A 23,499-nucleotide genomic window follows, 5' to 3' on the forward strand; every position below is an offset into this window, starting at 1 on the left:
ATAACAAAGAAAAGCAGAACAAATAAAGAGAAAGAGAGGTTTTCCATGAATCCGACTGATAGTGAGAAGCCGTAGTAGAGCCTCCTGTTTGCCACATCTGTTTCACTCGACACGTGACGGGTGAAGCCTCATTAGAAGTTGTTACTGATACAAACAATTAGCCTTACCCATACAGTCAATCCAAATATATATCTTCATCTATTCATCTATAAATACAAAGATGTGTTGGACAGAGCATAAGATTTAATTCGTTTAGATTTTTCTTTTAGCCATCTGGAGCTCTATCTCTGAAAAAAAAAAAATTAACTTGTATTTCACTGGATTACTCATGTTCACCCTGGTAACTTTAAGAATAAGTGAGCACCACATGTGAAAAAAAAAAAAGCTTCTAGTTTTTTTGTAAGAAGGTAAAAACCCCATCACATTGTGAAATCCAGAACATTCCAATACGTTTCAGTGATGTTTAGGTCTGGTGGTTTTTGGTTAACACCAAAATCACTTGATTTCATTGTGGTGTAATTCTAGGAATAAGGGAACACCACAAGGAAAATATTTATTTTTTCTTTCTTTGCGAAATGAAGTTGGTGGGAACTCAAAAACTTTCCGATAAGCTTTAATGATGTTTAGATCTAGTGATTTCTGGTTGACATGCAGGGCCTTTGACCTGGTGTAACAGTAGTATGGGAATATCACAAGATATTTGGACATTGGGTGTACCAAGTCATTTCTTGTTCACTATACTGTATAAGTCCAGGCAGGACAGTTATCAGACAACATGTTTTACAGTTACAGTCAGACATTGTGTGTTGACGATATCATCCTAATGTAAATCTGCCCAGATCTAGACTGACTTTATTTGTATATCCATATGGTGATTTATTGCTGGAAAATTAGCTAAATGGATGTAATGGCTAAAGCCTCAGTTCAAATAGTGTTGACAGTAGTTGGAGGAAAACCTTCCATTGCACATCATGGAGGAAGCATGTTTTGCTGTACAATAACAGCCCCATGTAATAGATAGTCTTGTTGAGGATGTCTAAGAGCTTGATTCTTTCAGCTTTGCTTGCACTGATTTTTAGCCTGACTACGTCAGACTTCGTACTTCTGCTCAATTTCAGTTCGCTTCTGTACTCAGTCTGAGATAGCGACCGTTTTCCCCGTTTTCCTCCGGCCTCAAAACAGCCGGCCAATCAACGAACAGAGGGCGGGCTGAGAGCCGTGACGTAGACGCTGATTGTACCGTGGATGCGTAGATTTACTTCACATAATCGGTATAACACGGTATTTCGCTCGATGGTTTTGTTTTCGCATCATACATGTGTTTACAGTGTAAGTTAGATGCGGCTGAGCATGCGCATAACACACGCCATAACCAAACGTTATGTGATTGGCTTATGGGTAACCAATGATTTTAAACTTCAGACAAGCCCCCCCCCCCCCCCCCCCCCCGCGAGAAAGAAAACGCTTTTCAATTATGCCCTTCCAGACTCTGTCTACGAAGCAAAGTGAAGTAGCAGAGTTTGGTATTACCAGGCTAACTGATTTTACCACCCCATACAATCATATAGAGATATACAATCGTATATCGTAAGAGCCCCGATATACTTCAAGAGAAATCGAAGAACGAACTGCTGCGTCGTCATTTCGATATATTGCATATTGTATAAAGTGTTATACAAATAAACGTGACGTGACTTTACTAGAGTGCCGAATTGCAGAGTTTGTGCAAACATATCCCCGTTGCTATGATCAGATGTTACAAAATTAAATAAAATGCTTGCTGTTTACCTTCCGGTCTCTCTCTTGAATCCAACACGGAAGTGACTTAAACTGCAATTCATCGACTGGCCGCTAGAGACAGGCTCCAAAAGAGAGTCAATCCCATAAACCCCCCATATTAAAATGCCCAACTCTACAGCAGAAAGAAATGTGTTTACAGCCTGGTACAAAAAGTGTTTTTGGTCTATATAGCTAAAAGCCTTAAAGCAACACCAAAAAACTTTTCCTCTTCAGTCCCCCTACAGGTTGGGAGCGGAATTGTCCATTAACGCTGTTGGAAATAATTTAGCCTACCGCAGCCTACCGTCGCACGCACGCTCGCTGTTTATCCAGCACCGGCTTTGGAATGAACGATGTCCACAGACGAGGTAGAGTATGCTGCATGATTTTATGAAAGTATGATGTATTGCGACATCAGAAATGAAGAAAAACGAATTAATGACTATTGTAACGCTTGCCGTAAAGCAAGTCAAATTTGTAGTTTTGCTTTAAAGTTGTGCATGATTAAGGGCGTGGCCACTTGAGTGACAGGTAGATTGCCACTGCTGTCACTACTAGCCGTTTGTCTGCTGTCTGTTAGCCATCACGTCACCTCTAATCACAGCTAATCCCGCCTCTTTGCCCATTTTCGGTTATCCGGGAGTGACACACAGTGACAAGCTGCCAAGATGGCGACGGCCGGCTCCGCCCACTTTGGGCTTCAAAAATGCTCTTCAGAAACCTACGGGTGATGTCACGGACACTACGTCCATATTTTCTTTTTTACAGTCTATGGTTTACCTTGTTATTGAGAGGAAAGCATGCAGCTAAACGGTACTATCAGCAGTGTGGACGGTGTCGGATGTTCGCTAACAGTATATCGCTGGATACGTATTCGGAGCTTCGTTTTACCCCTAAGCGAAGAACGAAATAGAACTTCGCCGTGAGTATATCGGGGCCTTAAGAGCACAGAGGGTGGTGGCTCTGTAGTAGAAAATAGTAATAATTCACAACAATGTGTTCTCACTCAAATACACAGACCGTTTAAACATCAGAAAGCTAGGGGAATTATTCTAAATGACCAGCAGGTTATTAAAGTAAAACCAAGGCCAAGAAAAACAAGTATCCAGAGACACCCTCTAAACTTTATAACTGTTAGCACATGAAAAAAGAAACACAAGCTGGTGTTTTTCTCTCAGTGTCACCACTCATTATCATACAGTTTCAATGAGTTTGAAGGACCTAAAATGCCAAATTTGTTCCAGAATTCTGGTGTACATTTCAGCCAAGTACTTAATTCTCTATGTTTCTTATGTTTCTTATTCTCTATGTCCCCCCTCCAACAATCTGTTCTCATATTCCTTTCTTACTAAGAAACCATTGAAGTTTCAAAAAAGTTCATACTCACAGTTTATCCAAGTTTAGGGTAAAAAAAAACAAAACAAAAAAACAACCCAAACCACATTTACACAACATCTCATACTCACAGTGGCCTTCAAAACAAATAATGTGTTAAGCATGATGATGTGAGAAATGGTTAACTAAAATACCCCATTTGAAATAAACTTTTAATAAAAAAAAAATAATAAAAAAAACTCTTGAGGAGAAACTTCAAATCAAGGTCAGATTGGCATGTCTTTGTCAACATTTTCAGTTTCAATGATATTCGGGCAGAGCAGACAGATGTTTTGGAGGGCAGGGCGGGCGTCCGTAGACAGCGGGTCATGTAGCAGACCTGTGCCACATCACTGCTGGGCTCTGGACAGGGTCTCATGGGTCGGCTCTGGGCAGTACGCCAGCTATGCTCCCCTAATTGTGAGAGTGGAACACTCGCTGCTCATTACTAAAATTCGGCGTGTTGCGCAGAGGGAACCTGCAAATTGTGAGGCACCTGCTACTTGTCTCCATAGCTGCCTGCCAGCTACCTGATGACTAATGCGAAATTCCAGGGAGATTCAAGCGCATTGACAGAAATGCCAATTATGATCACAAAACCCTTGTAGCGATGTTCAATTCCAACTCTGCGTAGATTGCATTTAACAATTATTTCAAAGATTAAGGACTAGACACCAGTGAGCAACAACAAGGTGACAGTGGCAGTAAATCTCCCTGAGAATAAGAATGTACCTTAATTAAACCTCTTGTGCCTTTACTGTTATTGCAGGTAACGCTCAAGAAATTTCAAGGATGTCTTGGGTTTTAAGTCCGAAGTTTTGACAAAATAAAAGAGTTACAAACTATTTTGGAATCATTCCAAGAGATGTAGTGGGTTGGGTATAACTTTGCTTTGACTCTTCTGTCCGGTTCCTTATAACTTCAGGGATTGAGACCTGAAGATCTGTCAAGTCTTTCACTGCAATCCAAATCCAGACAAGATGGAGGTGTTTGTGGTCATCATCTTGCTGAAAAATAAAGCAATTGCTCATGAAGGGCCACTGTCGTGCAGAGTTTAGCTCCAATCCTGATTAAACCAACATGTTCTCATTCCCAACTGGTCACATTTGGACACCTGGTCAGGACCTCTTGGCATCACTTTTTAACACACAGGGTAACCCTTTAGCTGTATTTCCCTGTATTACCCTTCAACATGCATGCAAAGCTTTAGAGTCATACACAGATGTTATGGGCATAGGAATTTTATCGTCATGATTAAATTAAATGTTGGGGTATAATTTTGCCATTATGACTTACATGTTGGGGTAACTTTCAATTTAACATTACACTATTTAGTCATTCTTGAGCATGTACCCCAACCACTACCCCTAAACCATTTTTATATTACACAATATAAAACACAGGATATAACAGGCAGATACAACTACAGTCACAATTAATTCAAAAAGTACAAATATTCCAAGTGTTCCGGGTCCAAACTGTTGATTTGTGTGAGGAACAGACCCAAAAGTGACCATCGTCTCCATCTGCTGTGAAGATCAAATTCTGTACAAACATTCAAAAATTGCCACCGGAATAAGTGTTATGTCAGATTTGACAGTGAAATCCCATTCTTGTGTGTGTCTTGTGACCGATTGTGTGATGCTAAAGAGTCGGTGTATTTTTTTAATGAGATGTGACTGCTTGTGTTTATGGAGAAGCAATTCAAACCTTAAGCTCCACTCTGTCCTCATGTATATAATATGTCCTACATATTGTATGGCTTGGAATGCAACTGGAGGTGTTTGTAATACTTTTACACTGTCTTGTTGGTCAGTTTTTGCAATAATTACCTGTGACTGTACTTTCTTTCTTTGCCTGTTATGAGCTTTATATTGTTGAGGAATGGGTTGGTTTAGTGTAGGGGTGGGGTTAATATTTATAAAATAATTTCTACTTTTACAAATGCATGCAAATAAATAAATATGTCTTGATCTGATGGATAAGCCAAACAACTGAATGGAGAATGGATCTAGTACCCCGTCAAAAAATGACACTAAAGGGGTACCCACAGAGAGGTCCTGAATAAGCATCTATATGTCATGAGTTGGGAGCGAAACTCTGCAGGACATTGGCCCTCCAGAAGCAGGATTGGACAACCTTGATCTTGATGTGGACAGTAATGGCCATGCTGCTTGTGCTTTATTGAGCTGTCAACAATTCATACATCACAATACTGCTTCTTTCATGGTTGACGGTGGAAAACAGACAAGGATAATATATAATGTATCTCCTTAGCCTCGTAGTTGGTAGGACCAACAGGTGTGAAAACTCATCAGTCCACCAGACCAACTTTCACTCTTCAGACATCTGTTGTTTTTGTGTGTGTATGTGTGTGTATGTTTATGTTCACTCATGTAAGTCATGCTAAGCAACTACGTTTGTTTTACACAATATTCTCTGAGGGGCTTGTCATGAAAGATCTTCTAGAGTTTGTCAGATGAAGTCAAACATGATTTTGTTTGGACTACCTCAAACTGTTTGATGATCTACAGGTATTTGATCAATATGTCTGGATTGGTCCAGATTAATAGTTGGTTTGTAAAGGCCGGGATACACTACACAACTTTTACCCACATCTTTGCCACAATTAGCAGTCTAAGCCGAGGAGACAGTAGTTGCTCAAAGTCAACCTTTCCAAGGGTACCAAGGGTACTCTGCATGATTTTGGGTTTGGAACGACTTAAAAAAAAAATCTGGCTGTGTGCAATCCTGAACTGTTTAGTGTACAGCATGATTTTCAAAGTCAGCAAGTGTATGATGCCTAGTATAAATGAATACATTTGCCACATTGTAAAGGAAATTCACTAATTTGCTAATTGGTCTCACAGTCAGGAATTGGCCTGACTGACAATCATTAAAATGTAAAGCGACCGAACACACTTAGGGATGGGTAAATGTGAGTAATTCTGATATACCTCAAATTAAACATACAGGTGTGTTCAAGAATTACTTCTCAAAGAAAACTCTAGAAGATATTTCGAAGGTTCATTGCCAGGACTCTTTTGCAAATCCAGCGACAAGTTCTTCCTCAAAAGCACTCATCTTAGCAGCCTAGGAACTTGCACGCAACGTCATTTTCTGGTAGATCAGAGAACAGTCATCCAAAAACAGGCAGAAGTGTACCTACACCTTTGACTAGTGCGGTGACAAATCCATGCCCTGACCTTCTTCTTGACACCTTGACGTCATTCATCAGGACAGCTTGTCACCTAAAGACAGTGTACTGATCCAGTTCTTCTGGTCTAGACTTTGTCACACACCTCTATAACAACCCCTCACTCCCTCTGTTTCTCCACACCCCCTCCCTCCCCATAACTACTATTATTAGATGTGGCTCTGGTTATTTTTTTATAGCGACCACCGTAGGTGCCAAATTGCCATTTAAGAGTGTCCCTCTGGGTTCCCTCTTCTTGTTGTTATTTGATGGTGACAGGCTCCTTTGTTAAGGAGAGCTTTCCCTTAGCCCACTTAGCTTAGCGCTTTGACAGCTCCACAATAGAAGCCTTTTCTCCAGCGAGCTGCCAGGCGACCAGATGTAGGGGGAGGAGGGGAAGCACTCTCGAGAGGAACCGTGTGTGTGTGGGTAATGACAGGGTGGGCGACTGTCACCCTTGTACTCCATGTCAACATTGACGCGCTGGAATTAATATTCAGAGGTGAACAGGGAACACGGTTCTGATCTAGCAAAGCTAAGAGTGTATATGTATGAATATTGCTAAGAGAGGGCAATAAATGTAAGTTTATGACAGGATTTTATATTGAGTTTGAGGGCAGTATAGCTCTTAATAGAACAATAAACAAAAGCTCTCCCCTTACACGAACAATGACCCCTATCCGTTAGCTTTACGGCACCTTGTTTAAAGTGCGAAACTGTTAATGCACTGTGGGTGAAGCACAAAAAGGGGGATTTTTTCCTGACATTCACACGTGATTCAGCATATTTGCGGTTCCTTCAGAAGCCTGATAGAAGAACGTTTCCATCACTTCCTGAGGGTCCCTTAGAAACCCCACTTCTGGTAAAGCCGTTACTGTAGCCCATTAGGAAATGAATCCAGGTCTTATAAAAGAATCCACAGCGGCCTTCGAGTCACCGTTTCAATCAAAGGCAAGAACATGAAAATGCACTTGGACTTGCTTGGCAGTAAATAAACACAGTGTTTTTTTCTTGGGAAGACGAGAGCATGCCGGCATTGCCCTGAGACTCAGCAGCGCTCCAGTTCTGTCAACACTATGCACGTCTCGAAAGCAACTCAAGAGAGAAGGTCCCCAACGCTGCTACTGTTACCCAACTGCCAAATACATCCACAACAGCTCTCACTCGCAAAAAGTGCTATGGTAATACCACTGTTTACAAAAGCACCCTTTATGATCAATATAGGTAATATCACTGTTTATAAGACCAACAGTAGTACCATTGTATTCGTTGAAGTACCTAAGAGCACTATGCAAATAGCATGCTATGAAATAATAGTCATTCAGTACCATAGTAAATATCTGGTACCATGGTTTTACCACAGATACTATCAGTGTGCTGACATAGCACGTTTTGTAAAGGGTGTTTATGTTTACGAGCATGTCAGTCGACACGATGTCAGCAACCCTAACATACACAATGACCAAGAGTGTTTTTGATTGGATAAAAAAAAAAAGTACTCTTTTTACCACGTACAAAACTTTCGGAGTTTACCCCATGAATGAATGAATAAATATATAAATCTTAAAGAGTTAAAAATAATGTCAATAAATTGCAGTTTTACAGTTTTCTTCACAAACAAACAAACAAATAAATACTTTCCATAGCCACCAGTAAACAAACAAACACACAAATAAATAAATAAATACATAAATTCCATAGTCCCAGTAATTAATTAAACAAGCAAGCAAGTAAATAAATAAATAAATAAATACATTCCATAGCCCCCCAGTAAATAATTAAGCAAGTAAATAAATATTCCACAGTTTCCCCATGAATTAATTAATAAATAAATGTTAAAGAGTTTTAAATAAATAAATGAATAACTATTGCATAGCCCCCAGTAAATAACTAAGTATATCAATAATTACATAGTTTTCTCCATGAATGAATGAATGAATAAATATATAAAATATATAATATATATATATATATATATATATATAAATGATAATGATTATTTTAAATAATTGTAAATAATTTTAAATAAATAAATAAATAAGTGTAATCCCCCCCCCCCCCCCCCAATTTTTTTTATTGAGTTTTAATTTTTTAAAGAGCAATTTTCCATAGTTCTGTAAATAAATAAATAAATAAATAAATCTGCACCCAAATTAAAAGTAGTGCACGCAAATATTAAAAATAGCAATTACAGACAACTCAAAATTAATTCAAAGAATGACTGCCATCTTGGCTGCTGAAGAAACAGTCTTCACTGTCGAACTGCACACACGGAACGAAATACACTGAGATTAACCAGGCACAAAAAAAAAAAAAAAAAAAAAACCTTGGGAATGGAAAAGTACACATAGCAGTGGGAAGTGCAAAGGCAACACCCCTCTCCTCCTGTCCTCCACCCTAGGAAAACTTTGATTAAGGAGCCCCTGATGGACGAGTGCTGCAGAGGGCTGTTTCTACCTCCAGCCTGTCCCATTCATCCTCACACTGACTCGCTCTGTCCAGAGGCTTATTTACCTTGGCTCGCAGCCACTTCCGACTCAGATTCAGAGCTGACTGGAGTGTCACATCAAGAGTCTATGTTAATGTTTGTGATGAAAAAGCACCTCGCGTCTGGGTTCCCTCTCTTTTCTCCTCAAGAGGAGGGATTCTGTTGTCTGTTTATCTTCACCGCTGAGGGAATGTCATAGTCCTTCAGAAGTGCTGTCTAAAAGAGATAAAAGAAAGTCCTTGCATGCCGTGAATTCAAATGTATGCTTGGACATGAAGACATCAGGAGTGTTTTATATGGAGAGCGAAAAAAAAGAAAAGAAAAGAAAAGAGGTTTAGGCCTATGGAGATTTTTTTCAAAACTGCTAAATATGTCACATCATCAATAATAATGGATGTGTGGCCATCCTAGAGGAACAATGCATTGCTCAAAAGTAGTTCTTCCACAGTTCATCTTATTGTTTCATTTTAATTTCGACTGTATTGGATTTTTCTGTGAAAAACTAAAACCTCTGAAATAAAAACATTCATATTTAATGTGGATAGTTCAGATAGTTCAAAAAAAAGAAAAGAAAAAAAAAGAAATGTTTGAGATTGCATTAATTTAGAGAACCTGAGCATGATGTGAAACCCATTATATAATATTAATTATATTACATTACATTACATTACATTACATTACATTATATATTAATTTTTAAGTCTTGTATGCTCACCAAGGCTGCATTTAATCAAAAATACATTAAAATCAGTAATTATATGAAATATTATTAAAAAAAAATTAAAATTGTTTTCTTATTTGCATGCTGTATTTTAAAATGTAATTTATTCATGTGATGCAAAGCTGACTTTTCAGCATCATTACTCCAGTCTTCAGTGTCACATGATCCTTCAGAAATTATTTTAATGTGATGATTTTCTGCTCAAGGAATAGTTATTATTATCAATGTTGAAATAAGTTTTGTTGTTGTTGTTGTTGTTGTGAAAACTATGTTAAAAATTTTCAGGAGTTTTTTGAGAAAGTTCAAAAGAACAGTATTTATTTTAAGTAGTATTTATCAATGTCTTTACTTTTGGTCAATTTAATGGATCCTTGCTTAATAAAAAAGTATAATTATTTTCAATAATAATAAAAAAATAAAAAAATAACTGAGATCTTACTGTCTAATCTACAGTGCTGTTTGAACTTAATTCAGATCTGAGGCTGTCTGATGAACCTCTGACTTTGAGGTTGCAGCACTTTAGAGCATCTCGGCATCATTAGAAACCAAAGCTGAAGACCATCCGCAACCATTTCCATCAAGAAGAGAGCACTTACCGCTCTCCTCTGCCCTTCCTTCTGATGACTAATTAAGCCTAATCAATTACAGTTTGATGACTCCCTGAGTTGACTTCATGTGAGACAAATGCTGTATAATGTGTGAGTTGAATGGAGTAATGAGACAGGCCTTTGTGTACTGTATGACAATGATTGAAAATCCTATCTCTAAATACAGATCATATAGGATGCACAACGCAACGTTTCTGGCTTAGATATGAAGATATACAGGTGAATAGGGTAATAAAAAAAACGAATAGATATTTCCATACTTTTCCCAGTTGATTAATGACAGTAAAGTAAGATAATTGTTTTGATTTAACAAGTTTCCTGATATGAAATGTTTAAAGTATAATTGAATCAGTATCTAATTTGATATGACTAATCTGCATACATTTCCAGAACATAAATCTGATCATTAGATTAAGCCTGGTTCAAAATTCTTGTTTTATTTTGTGCATCTATTTTTATCACTCCATAAATGAAAAATACTGTGAACAGCCAGTAAATTTTAGGCATACAATGTTAAATGCCAAGTTCTGTCATGAAACTCTAGATGGTGCAGGCTAATTTGCCCTCAACGCAGCTGATGATATTTACAGCGTTAACTCCACGGCACAAGCTGATTGGTTCATGTCGCATCAGTTATGGTAATGGGAATTTTGTTTCCGACAGCGGTAGACCAATCACAAGCAGACTGGGCCATCTGACCAATCAGAGCAGAGTAGACCAATCTCAACAGACTGGGCCATCTGACCAATCAGAGCAGAGTAGACCAATCACAACAGACTAGGCCATCTGACCAATCAGAGCAGAGTAGACCAATCACAACAGACTGGGCCATCTGACCAATCAGAGCAGAGTAGACCAATCACAACAGACTGGGCCATCTTACCAATCAGAGCAGAGTAGACCAATCACAACAGACTGGGCCATCTGACCAATCAGAGCAGAGTAGACCAATCACAACAGACTGGACCATCTGACCAATCAGAGCAGAGTAGACCAATCTCAACAGACTGGGCCATCTGACCAATCAGAGTAGAGTAGACCAATCTCAACAGACTAGGCCATCTGACCAATCAGAGCAGAGTAGGCTCTTGGAAAGGAGGGACGAGTCATTTGAAAATCATCATCATCACTTTCTTTTTCTCATAATATACATTGCACAGAACCTTTGGTTCTGTGCAATGTATATTATGAGAAAAAGAAAGTGTTTTTAGACCTTTTATGCATGTAAACCTAATGTAAGAGACCTCCAAAACAGACCTAGGAACATTTTGGAACAGTTAATAAGGGCAGTTTAAGTGAAGGTGCTTGTCAAATAAAACACATAGATATTCATAAACACAAAATTCCAGTCAACTTAGTGGTATGTAACACCATAATATTACCCTCAAGCAGAACATGCCAGCGAAGCGACATCCCTGAGAATATCTAATCTACCAGTAGAGGCTATCCTTGGCTTGTTTGACACTGGCCCAAATTCTCTGGTGTGCTCTCACAGACGGTGGGAAAAGCGCCAGTTGAGTGTGACTAATATCAGGCTCCGAGTAAATTACACAGCTGATCACCGCCACTCTCAAGGAGGTTACAAAATGGCCGATCTGCCGAGGAAAAGTGCCGTTTTACGACTCCTCACCACGGTAAACTTCAAATTAAAGCCTCTGTACTATCCACCTAATGGATGATAGTGGCACAAGTGGGAGAGATTCAAGTGCTAAAGGTTTATAAGATGGCACATCTGAATCCTCCAAGTTAGTCTTGAGGTATCGGTGTGGTAGAGTGAGGAATATCACTGCCTGAGGTAATGCAAGTGAAACAACACTAACTGAATATGTTATATAGCCAAGACCGTGCATCCATAAGTGGATCCAATTACACTGTGCATTGTCCCGTCAAAGAAATACAACTTGACTTAACTGAAAATAAAATCTCGTTCTTGCTTGCGGTCAATTCAGGCATAGCGCATAGATGACGAACTTGTTCTCGCATCCCTTGTTCCCCCTTGACATTCAACAATGCAAAGGCTACTTGATATCATGTAACATATCTGTCAACACAATTTTTCCTGATATTCATTTCTGTCTTCGCTACAATTCAAACATTCAGGCTAAGTTCATGCACTCAGCTCTCGAGGACAAAGCCAGTATTGACAGAAATGTCCTTGGCCCTGAGGGCTGCATCCCTAAACATTTGGACTGGTTAAATCATTTAAAACCTTTCAAATATCTGGCACATATTTGAGTGGAATACAAGCGGGGTGATTTTGAGCAGAAGCAAAGGAATAATGGAGCAGTGTAAGGAGACAGTGGGATATGCGAACGGCATGCAGTAAACATGAAGAGCAGTGCTCAAGGCTTGCTCTGGCTCTCTGGAATGAAGAGAAAACGACATATCAGAGACTGGGGCCAGATCAGCAGATAACTGCAGCCTTTAAGTGGCTTCCACGAGTAAACAATGCAGCATTCCTCCAGCTATTGTTTGCAGTATCACCCCATCGCTGCCTCTCCAAACCAACACACACACACACTTTCATTTGTTTGACTTTGTCATATCTGTTTAGAAATCTGCTTTTGAACAGATTCTTACACATGTTGGCACCACTAAGGCTAAATACTTCTTTTTTTTCTTTTTTTTTTATTCATAGAAAATGTCCATATTAACTTTTTTTTTTTAAACCTATGTTTAGTTTCAAGTGAATCACTCATGGTATTAAACCCATCTGTGTCTTAGCACAAAGGAAAAACAGCTTTCAGTCGTTGTAAAATAAAATATAGTAAACAAAATCTGTAAACCATACTTTCTGGCACCGATTGCCAAGTTTCCATCCACTTATCGATACAGTAAAAATGCAAAAAAACCCAAAAAACAGTTAACCTTCACGATACCAATTACTTAACCGCATATGCCTACCACTTTCAAAGGATATGTCTGTCACAAAATTACAGCTCACTCTCTGACGTACCTGATGATTTTGGCTGTTATGTTGAAACACTAAATTTAATGGTAGAAGATGAGAAAAGAGTGAAATTGCAACTGGAAATCTAATACCTAAGTGTCAAGAATTCAGACAGTTGGAGTAATAAATATGCCTATTGACATAAACACAAAGGAATTTCTGCAGATGCAAACGAAGTGCAAACCTCACTAAATCTCTACACACCTAATAGTTGTTACGCTAATTAGCCATAAAGCATTTACTTACATGGATAAGTTATATCAAAGATATGTTCTTTGTCTTCATATCTCGTGCCATTTTTCTTTCTCAAGTAATTTTATTTTGTTTTTAGGATTTTATAGTTCTGAATATACAGTACCTATTCAATATTTTTGCAGAACAGGAAACTTAATTCTAAAATAAAAATGTACAATAAAATAATCACTGGGTTGTCGAGTTGTCGCGTGATCATAGGTACTAAACCTATGCGCGTGAACTCGACAATCGATTACTGTGGACTTCGACCGAAAACAGGATGTAAATACAGGTATGTGCGCTGGCTGAATAAACATCATTTTTTATATATTTCTTTCACATCTACTGCAGTCAGGTTCACCCGCGTTCACTCAGAAGGAATCACTCACATGACCTGTGCACTTGTAATGACACATCAAGGATGTTAAGAGGCTAAAAGCAGGTTTAAAACTTGCCCCATTAAAGTCAACAGGGTGCAAATTTTAAAACGAGGATAACACGGTGTAGGCAACACCGATTTTTGTCGTTGTTCTCTGTACTGACAGCACTTCAAATGTACAAAAAAATGAGCTCAATGTTAAAATTGACCGGAGTTCTCCTTTAACAGCAGATTTGTTTTTCTATGAACACAAATAATGCAATGTATAATGTTCCACTCGCGATGCCTGAACAAAATGAGGCAAAACTGACACTGCATGACAAAAATGTTGACTTGTGTTAAGTAGTAAATCATTTGTATCCTCTTCAGTCAATGCCATATCACAGAAATTGAATAAGGTGTCATTAAACATGTCTGAGAAAGTCTAGGAAAGGGTTAAAGTGAAGTGTTTGTTTGTGAAGGCCGCCGTTTCCCCTCAGCTGGGAATTGGACAGACGTATTTCACTGGGAAATGTTTTTACAGGGGAACAAAGCAAAGACTATGAACATACTCACTCACTCTCTCTCTCTCTCTCTCTCTCTCTCTCTCTCTCTCTCTCTCAAATAATTAATCAAATGAATACTCACGACTTCTGTGGTACCGACTTGGTTGCAGGCTTGTTACTAGGAACATTGCAGCGTTCTGCGAAAAGAATTTCACGGAAATATTAACGTCATGTCAATAACACAGCATTCCATGTCATTGGAAATCTGAAGTTTATGGCTTTTTTTTTTTTCAGTACTGCATGGCAATGAATTTAGCATGAGCTAAAACGTGACGTAGAAACAAGATGTTCCTTACTTCCATTGAATCCTGAGGTCACATGCTGGGAATCCTGCAATAGAAACAATTAAAAAATATTGTAAACATTTTTTTTTTAAATAAATAAATAAATACAATTAATAATAAAATCAAGCACGATAATAACATCTGACTGGAAAAAAAATATATATCAGTGCCACATTCTGTGCATTAACTCACATGGAGCAGCCACAGATGGGAAATAGTTCTGCTGTTAGCTTTAATTGATTTTACACTAATACAATTAGAGCAGGCACACAAATCACACTTGAGCGGTGCGGTGGAGAGACGTCTGCGCCCGCTGATGGCACATTACATCAGGATTTATAGAGTCAGCGTATTATTAGCAGTGTCATCCAGGCCAACTTATGAGATTCAGACCATGTCCTATTAAGAGACAAACAGCGGACGCCATGGCAAAGAGAAAAGAGCATCATGGGATTTGAAGGAAACTTGAGTGTGAAGTCCAGAGCTTAAACAGGCCTGATCTTTCAATTTGGAATATCATTCGCAAACTCTGCAGGTTTATTCTCACAGGTAAAGATACTGTGATTTGTGATGAAATGGTTTAACCTTTTCTGTAATACACATGGACAGCAGAATGACTGGCTGAACAGAGTTTTTGTTCTCAAGGTTATATCAGAAGCAACATGGGTCACGCTTTGCTTAAGCCAAGACAGCTGAGAGGTAAATACATTCTGACATCATGCTAATGACATCGCTTATCCTTCCAACATCTCGGGACGCCTGTCACATGACATCAGGTGAAGAGTGATACATGGACTTTATGACAACAGCCCAAAGTCTGGTCGGACCAGAAAACACGAATAACTTTTGTTTTGGGATATTTTATCAGAATTCCTCATAGTATAAAGATTGTGTGAGGACATGGGAAAGAATGTTACAAAGTATTAAATGAGCAAAATTAAACTCATGATAAAGCTAAAGGTCTCAAACCCTAAACTATAAACCGGAAGTTCGTAAAATTGCATGAGACGCCAGTTTTAAATGTATTTTTTTTCCCTTTATAGTTTTCATTTAACAAATATTCCTTGTATAACTTGTATAACAATAATTGTCAGAGCCATATAGCCCTGTGCTTCAAAATGTAGCGGCCCATGTTCGAGTCCCTGCTTGTGGACCTTTCCTGTTCCCCAAATGTTAAATAATTTAATAATAAGTTATGTCAGGACAATCATCCACAACCTCAAATTAGAGGAGTCAAACTTAATATAAAATAGCTGATTAGAGAACATGGCATATTCAGGGTTGAAAATGGCTAAAACAACTTTTACGATGCATGCAAATGCAAATCTGAACATATTACTGGCTAAAGAATAACTCTGGGAGAGAGTGAGCAAGAGAAACATCCAGGCCTATCATGCAGCCTATCATATATCAAGTATTAGAGAATGTGTATGATGTAGTATTTTAGTTGATATTACTCTTGGAAATATTTGATTTCTCAGAGACACAATGCAGTTATTTGCGCCCGTGTCATACCTAGAGTTTACACTCATACACTTCACAGTTATTATAGAGTAATTTCAGAGGTTTATGTAAAATATCATGCTATCCCCTGCTCACCCAGCAAAAACAAGGAGTGATGTGTCTGCTTTTTCCCGTAATTCTGTAGAATTTGTTTGTAAGCCATTATCCGCGCCTTTCAGAACAAGTTATTCAGCTTTGAGGACATCCCTACTATTTACCCTATGTTTGTGTGTGCTGTATTTTTATGCTTGTTAGTGTATTGCATTGTTAGCTTAGCAACATGCTAGCATCCAATTGTACTGAAAATACAACATAAGTGCGAGTCTCTGATGGCATGGAAGTTGCTGCTTATTTAGAGCGTTCCAATGAGCTAGGGCTAATGAGGCAGTAGACAGCTCACTGTTTTTGAACGGAGCCAGAGCCAGATTGAAGAATATCAACTGCTTGCCTTTTAAAACCTATCATTAGCAATATCATTTGATGTCATGATACTCTGTAATGTTGACGATGAGGTCCATTTATATAAAAAAGTTCAAAGGCACAGAGAGCGAGAGAGAGAGAGCGAGAGAGAGAAAGAAAGAGAGAGAGACAACCCACCTTTGAAGGGATGGGAAACTTGGTCTGTTCAGCTTTGCCTGGTGTGTGGATGGCAGTGAGAGGTGGAGGCCAGGAGTGGGTCATCTCCTACATTAGAACAACAATAACACAATATTAGTTATGATAGATATGACAGACAGAGATAGATAGATAGATAGATAGATAGATAGATAGATAGATAGATAGATAGATAGATAGATAGATAGATAGATAGATAGATAGATAGATAGATAGATAGATAGATAGATAGATAGATAGATAGATAGATAGATCAAATTGATCAATAATCAACATGTATCCAATTGGAAAAGCGATCAAGGTATCATAAGAGCACAAATACACAAACAAATATCTTGTTTAATTATCAGAAGTGATAGCGAAAATGACAATTGCAAACTATCCCAGATAATCCCTCTGAAGAGAGCTTATATTTATTATTAGCTCATTCAGATTTCCAAGAAAACTACCATCTTGCCTAACGACATCACACGCAGGAACACCGTGAAATCTCCAGGGCAAGTATGGCACACTCTCTCCCAAGAAAACCTGTGTTATTACATTCCAGAAAAACGCACACAAAATCCGTTCATTTCTCCGAGCTTCAGTGGGGGCGAGACATGGCGGTGGAAGCTTTGAGTTGCAAATGAAATTTATTAAAAGCAACGGAGCGTTGCTCCTGGAGCCAAACAAGGTTATCCAAACACGAGCAGGCCGTATCAGAGACTGTTGTGCTTCTTGGACAGCTCAGCTATACATCCTACACATATCTGCGTTCACATGGGAAACATTTCGTTCAGACAACCTTCAGTGTTCTTAGAAATATTAGAAAAGTGCTACATTTGATTTACATACTAAATACGAATAATTTTTTTCTGTTTTTCCCTTCCTCTTTATCATAATTTTATCTTTACTTGCAATATCACAAAGGCCCCAAAAAGTACTTACAAGTAAATACTTAAGATGTATGAATGTATTGGCATCACATAGCAAGATATCAATTCAAGTAACATTTATTTGAAAGGAAGTACACTTTTCAAACATAACATTTCACAAAAAGACGTGTTATGATACTTTCTGACTGTCAAACATTCGTGAACCATGATTTAATGTGATTATTTTCACCCTGAGGAGAACTGACTTCATACAGGTATTAAAAATCACCAGTTGATTTAAAGTTCTTTCAGCAATGGCTCAGAAAAGGGAAATTAGTTTTGAGAAAAGCTTCTGCAGCATTAATGCATTGTTACATGGACATATCCAATGCAAAGACATTCATAAACTTCAACTCTATGCACAGACGGGAACATCTCAGTACACATGACACTGTGTGTTAAGTGGTTAAAGTGTGTCTGCATGCTCTCATCTGATTTCCACGCAGTCAAGTGACACGCTGCACCAACATTCATGATCTGCTCAGGATCCACTGTATAAAGTCTGACATTGTTTACATATAAAAAAAAAAAAACCCACAAAAAAAAAAAAAAAAAACCTGATTTTAATCCAGTTTATAATCATTGCTGCAGCACATTTGTCATTAAGATATTCACAGCCAATCTAAAATCCAGCTGCATACAACTACAGCTGCAAATCTGTTCAACCTGGCTCTGTTCAAGATGTTTTATGACCCTTAAGTTATGTGTGCATGAGCCTGGAGCAGGATTTTTTGCTCTTTGGAGTACGTGTTGATGGCTTAGACTTTTTCTCCATGGAAAATCACTTCACCTCTTTGAGAACAGGAGATAAAGGGCTGATGGGCCTTTCTACTGTCTTTCAGAAGAACAGGGGTTTGTGCAACTGCATTTGAACATAGTTTAAGGGGTGTTGATCTAGTCTTGTCAACAAGGTTTTTACTATTTATTTAGGAAGTAATAAAAATAAAATCAAAAACTTTTACTCTGTTGCAATAAAAACATAAAAATAAAATTGAAAATGCTGTTCTTTTGAACTTTCTATTCATCATAAAATCGAAATACGCAGGACACTGAAGACTGGGGTAATGATGCTGAAAATTCAGCTTTGACATCACAGGAATGAGTTACATTTGAAAATTGTAAAAATATAAATTTTATTTTAAATTGTAATAATATATTTGTAAAATATTTAGTATTTTTGATTGAATAAACACAGCCTTGGTGAGCATAAGAGACTTCAAATACATAAACAAACTTTTGAACGGTAGTGTAGTGTAGTGGTGTGCAAGATTTAGAATTTTCATAATTGCTGCATCCCGAAATCGCATATTGTCTGAGTAGGTACTACATTTGAATTTGAATTTACTTTGCGACCGTTAAAAAAGTATGTTCTATGGTTTAAATAAAGGTAGAATGATTGGCTTATGGACTTATATCCACCATGTTGTTACTGTCACGTGACCTCGCTGGAAGTAGTAGGTATGTTTTTCGAATACTATGGGTCAGATTTACTAAACAGGGCAAATTATCGTGAGAGCATAATTCCAAAAAAAGAGCCAATGGGAGTGGAAAGTTCTGCGCGTGATCTACTGATGACAAACACAGATGCAGCCAGATCATTTCCATTATGACCAACACAATCTACCAAGAGCAGCGCGAATTAGTGTCTGGTTTAAGACGTGCTTTTTTTGGGCCAGTAAATAATGGCACAAAACCCAGTAAATTGACTAGCGCAAACCTTAGTAAATCACCCTGCGTGATTCATTTAAATACTCTTCTCCCATAAATGTTGCGTCTGAAAGGGAAACTCCTACAAATGCATATGCAATAAGGTCAAAAATAACACTGTCCGCGACTTTTCAGCGCTAATTTTTCACTGCGTGTCTTTAGTGAATCCTGACGGTAGTTTTTAACGTCAAAAGAGGGTTTGCGCTGGCGCAAGCTGTTAGTAAATCTGGCCCTATTTATTTGGGCATACAACTCTTTTACTGTTTTTCGTCTACTATATAAGAGGGAAGTATTTAATTTCGGACAAATAGTGTAGGCCTATGCACTTTGTTCAAAAGAAGAGAACGGTAGAGGTCTTAAGATGTGTTTTTAAAAAGCTGAACTATAACTTAACACACTGTCTAAAAATCAATTCTACACTTTACAGTACATACGTCCATTAATTTACATACATTTTTTTAATAAACTGCTCTACCCGATAATAGAGTAAATGACATATATTCAATAAAAATGTAGGCTAAATAACTATAACTTTTTATTGCACAAAGCTTTCATAGTTCAAAATGAAAACTGAGACTTGTTCTGCATAATAACAGAAACACTGCTCACGGCAGGTTATTTTAAGTCCCATTCTAACTGTCTTGAAATGTATTGTTGAATGCGTCGGATTTGTTAAAAAGGTGACGCTTTGATGGCTGCAGGGTTGATGCTTTAAAGGAGATGAATTTAGAGATGCGACTTCTCTGAGAGATGTTACGGTGCTGACAGTACACAAGCGCCACACGCTCTCAGCATGCTAACATCCCGCCTCCCTCTCTGAATCCATTACCTTTAAAGTGCAGCTGACAAAAATATTAAAGCTAAAACAAAAATCTGAATAAATCAACTACTCAGCTTCACTAATCGACGAGTTGACCGTCCTGGCCCATGCTTACTTTTTTTGACAAGGAGGCTACTATTTAGACTATGACAGTAATATTTAATATATTGCATGCTTACTCAAGTGATTTTTTTAACTGAACCAAATTAGATGTTGCTGCATACAGGTACATTTTACATTTAGTTTTTTTAGGTTACCTGGTAGGACAGTTTTTACAGTGTATAAAATGAGGCAGCCCACACTGCCTTCCATAAAAAAAATTATAAAAAAAAAACATGCAAACCAGTGTTTGCCTTAAAAAACAAAACAATGTGAAATAGGAATAGTAATTATACTGACTAAATTATACTATACAAAAAATCCTGACTAAAAAAACAACTGTAGAGAGTACTTGATAATTTGCTTTGGATTTACTCTTGCCTTATATAGCTACTCAGATTTAGCTGAGAGTCTAACAGACTCCCAGAGTGCATTGCAGCATGAATAAATTAAGCAATTGCTTTGTTTTACTATTTTTTTGCCTTTATTTGCCAATTTTATTTGCTGTCTGGTGTCAGTATTAGCACAACAATGAATAAATACAATTATTTTGTAATTGGCAGATCTTATCAAAATAAGTTTGTTACAATTGTTGTGTTTTGCATGCTGAATGTCTGTGTGTGACTCAAGCAAGGCCGATTGCAAGATATTGTCACAACTACAGGGGGAATTTATCATCCCCCCGATGTTTGATGTTTCACAATAGTAATGTGTTTATGGCATTAGTGGCAATGCAGTTTTAATAGATCATAAGTCTACATGAAAAGTAGACTAGACAATAATCTAGTTAGAACCTAACCAACCTATTAAAGGCAACCTATTTGTCATTTCTCTTCCTCTGAAACCACAAATAACTTACATTTCTTTTTGCATCGCTGCATCAATAGGAGGAGAATTATAAATGAAGTTCCAACTGCTCAACCAAAATAACACTAATCACCATAATGGTGACTTCAAACAAAACCATTTTAGGAAATCAACACCAATTTATGAAGATTATGTGATGTTATCTCAAACATTTTCAGATGTATTGACAATTCTACATTCAAGATGATTTTTGGAAAAAATGAGTTACTGCAACTAAGGAGAAAGATAACTGCAGAAGTGGAGGAAATGAGTGGACATTTCCAATTAATCTTACTTTGTCAATCAATCAGTCAATTTTACCTTGAGTCATGGGCCTTTCACACAGGACGCGGTATGCGCGGCGCTTGCCGCTGGATTCAGCGTTGCCCTTCAGATACAACGCGATTTGCGCTGCGCTATGACGCAATATTACATTTATTAATGTAAATCTTTCTGTCTATAGCCCCTTTCACACAGCGCTTTGAACCCGGGAAATTGCCGGCAAATTGCCAGAACGCCTTCTGTGTGAACGCAAACATGACCCGGGATTGATGTCGGGTTGGGGACCTAGTAACATTGCCGTGTTCAGTCCCGGAACGCGCGCTGTGTGAACAAAAGCCGTAATAATGCCGTGTCGTAGTGATGACGCTGAAGCCGGGATCGTTCGCCAGCTGTGAAACGGTACGTAATGCGCAAGTTTATGATCGAATCAGAGCAAAAAATGCACAAGCGTGGTTTCTCAAGAGAGAAATCGCAGCTCATAAGCAAACTGAAGACGCTGCTGAGACATTATTACATGTCACGTCTGTCATGTATATTTACGGGATTTTTACGGGTTGTGTGTGAACGCACTCTCTGATTCCGGCAAATCACTGGCAGTGTGAATGAACCAAAATCAAACGAACCCGGGTCAAATCCCGGGTCACTTTATCCGTGTTAAGGGGCTTATGAGACGATTGTTCATACCATACGATGTCTTAATATAATTTACTTTACAGTTCAGGAGGAAAAAAGGCTTTTAACACATACTGCCCGTGCATACGTTCTATGTATAACAGTTATATCTAATAACGTATAGACAGATCACCAGGTGATCGCCCATATTGCATATCTACAACAAGCTATCTGATTTACACACCTGACATGCCAACTTGAATGGAGATATGTCTCCATGACACAGCTTTCCTGACGATGTCCCTATACGATCTCAAACTTGTATCGTACAGCTCAGGAAATTCTGACAAACACAGTACTAGCCGTTCATCCATTTTAATTTCCGTGCTTGTTTGGATCCCCCGATTCTATTGGCCGCGCTGGTAATCGTCACAGAGCGCAGCGGCAAAAGTTTAACTATTTTGAACTTTGACGCGTGAGCACGCCAATGATGCGCACCGCTGCGCTTGCGCTTTGGTCGACGCAGCAACAAAACGTCCTTGCGCGGCGCAAGCCATTGAGATGAATGGGTTTGATAGCGCAGCGCCACGCATACCGCGTCCTGTGTGAAAGGCCCATTAGAGTAACAAAGGCATAGTACAGTATGTGAATAGTACAGATTACTACATTTTTACAATCAATTTTGGAAAAGAAAAATACTATGGAAGTCAATGGGGTCCATCAACTGTTTGGTTACTGACATTATTCAAAATATGTTCTTTTGTGTTAAGCAGAGGAAAAAAACTCATACAGGTTTGAAACAACTTGAGAGTGAGTAAATGATGACAGACTTGTCATTAAAAATTCCTTTAAATGCTGTGGAAAATTCAGTACTGTATTTCCAAACAAAAGAGATTATTAGTTATGTAACTATTTGAAAATATTAATTACATTATTTTAATTCCCCTCTATTATCTAGCAATTATTCTTTATGTCATCACCATTGGATTTTCCCATGTCATGGATAAGGCGGCATGCGGACTGAATCCTTTAGAGACTGAAGCAAAACACGTCCTCATTCATGAGTCACACGTGAGTCAATATAAGTGCAGCTGAAGTGTGAGGGACTACAGCAGTTCCTCTGAGTAAAGTAAACCCACCATGCACTTCAACAGACACATGTACTCTGGGTTGCCCTGGCAACATCTTCTGCCTCGATCTTCACAGACACAACACAGGATGTGGTAACAGAGTCAGTTCACTTCACCTCACTTACACTGATATCTGTGGCATCATGTCTTAACATCACAAAAAAAAGATCCAGAACGAGACGTTTAAATTCAATATCATAACCAAATTCCATGTGCTATGTGATAACACGGTTTACAATGCATTATACAGACTCAGAGTATAAATAAGAGTTATGCATTTGTATTATTTATGTAACTGTGGGTACAAATACACATAAAGAGATATAATAAATGATGCTTTAGAATGTATACAAATATTTTCAGAATGCATCATAGCACATACACTTAATGTATAAAATATTCTCTGGAGTGTA

At 38.2% G+C, this 23,499-nt stretch overlaps 1 protein-coding gene across 1 annotated transcript in view; it reads right to left on the reverse strand.

Moving 5' to 3' along the window:
• aff2 (AF4/FMR2 family, member 2) overlaps positions 1 to 23,499 on the reverse strand; it is a 229,127-nt gene that overhangs the window by 66,089 nt on the left and 139,539 nt on the right. The window contains exons 5-7 of the mRNA XM_084429451.1: positions 16,659 to 16,745; positions 14,571 to 14,604; positions 14,357 to 14,411 (exon numbers count right to left, since the gene is read on the reverse strand). Coding sequence (XP_084285577.1) covers positions 14,357 to 14,411; positions 14,571 to 14,604; positions 16,659 to 16,745 — 176 coding nt within the window. The remainder of the gene's footprint in view (positions 1 to 14,356; positions 14,412 to 14,570; positions 14,605 to 16,658; positions 16,746 to 23,499) is intronic.

Source organism: Rutilus rutilus (genome assembly GCF_951802725.1).
Source record: "Rutilus rutilus genome assembly, chromosome: 14".
Lineage (NCBI taxonomy): Eukaryota > Metazoa > Chordata > Actinopteri > Cypriniformes > Leuciscidae > Rutilus > Rutilus rutilus.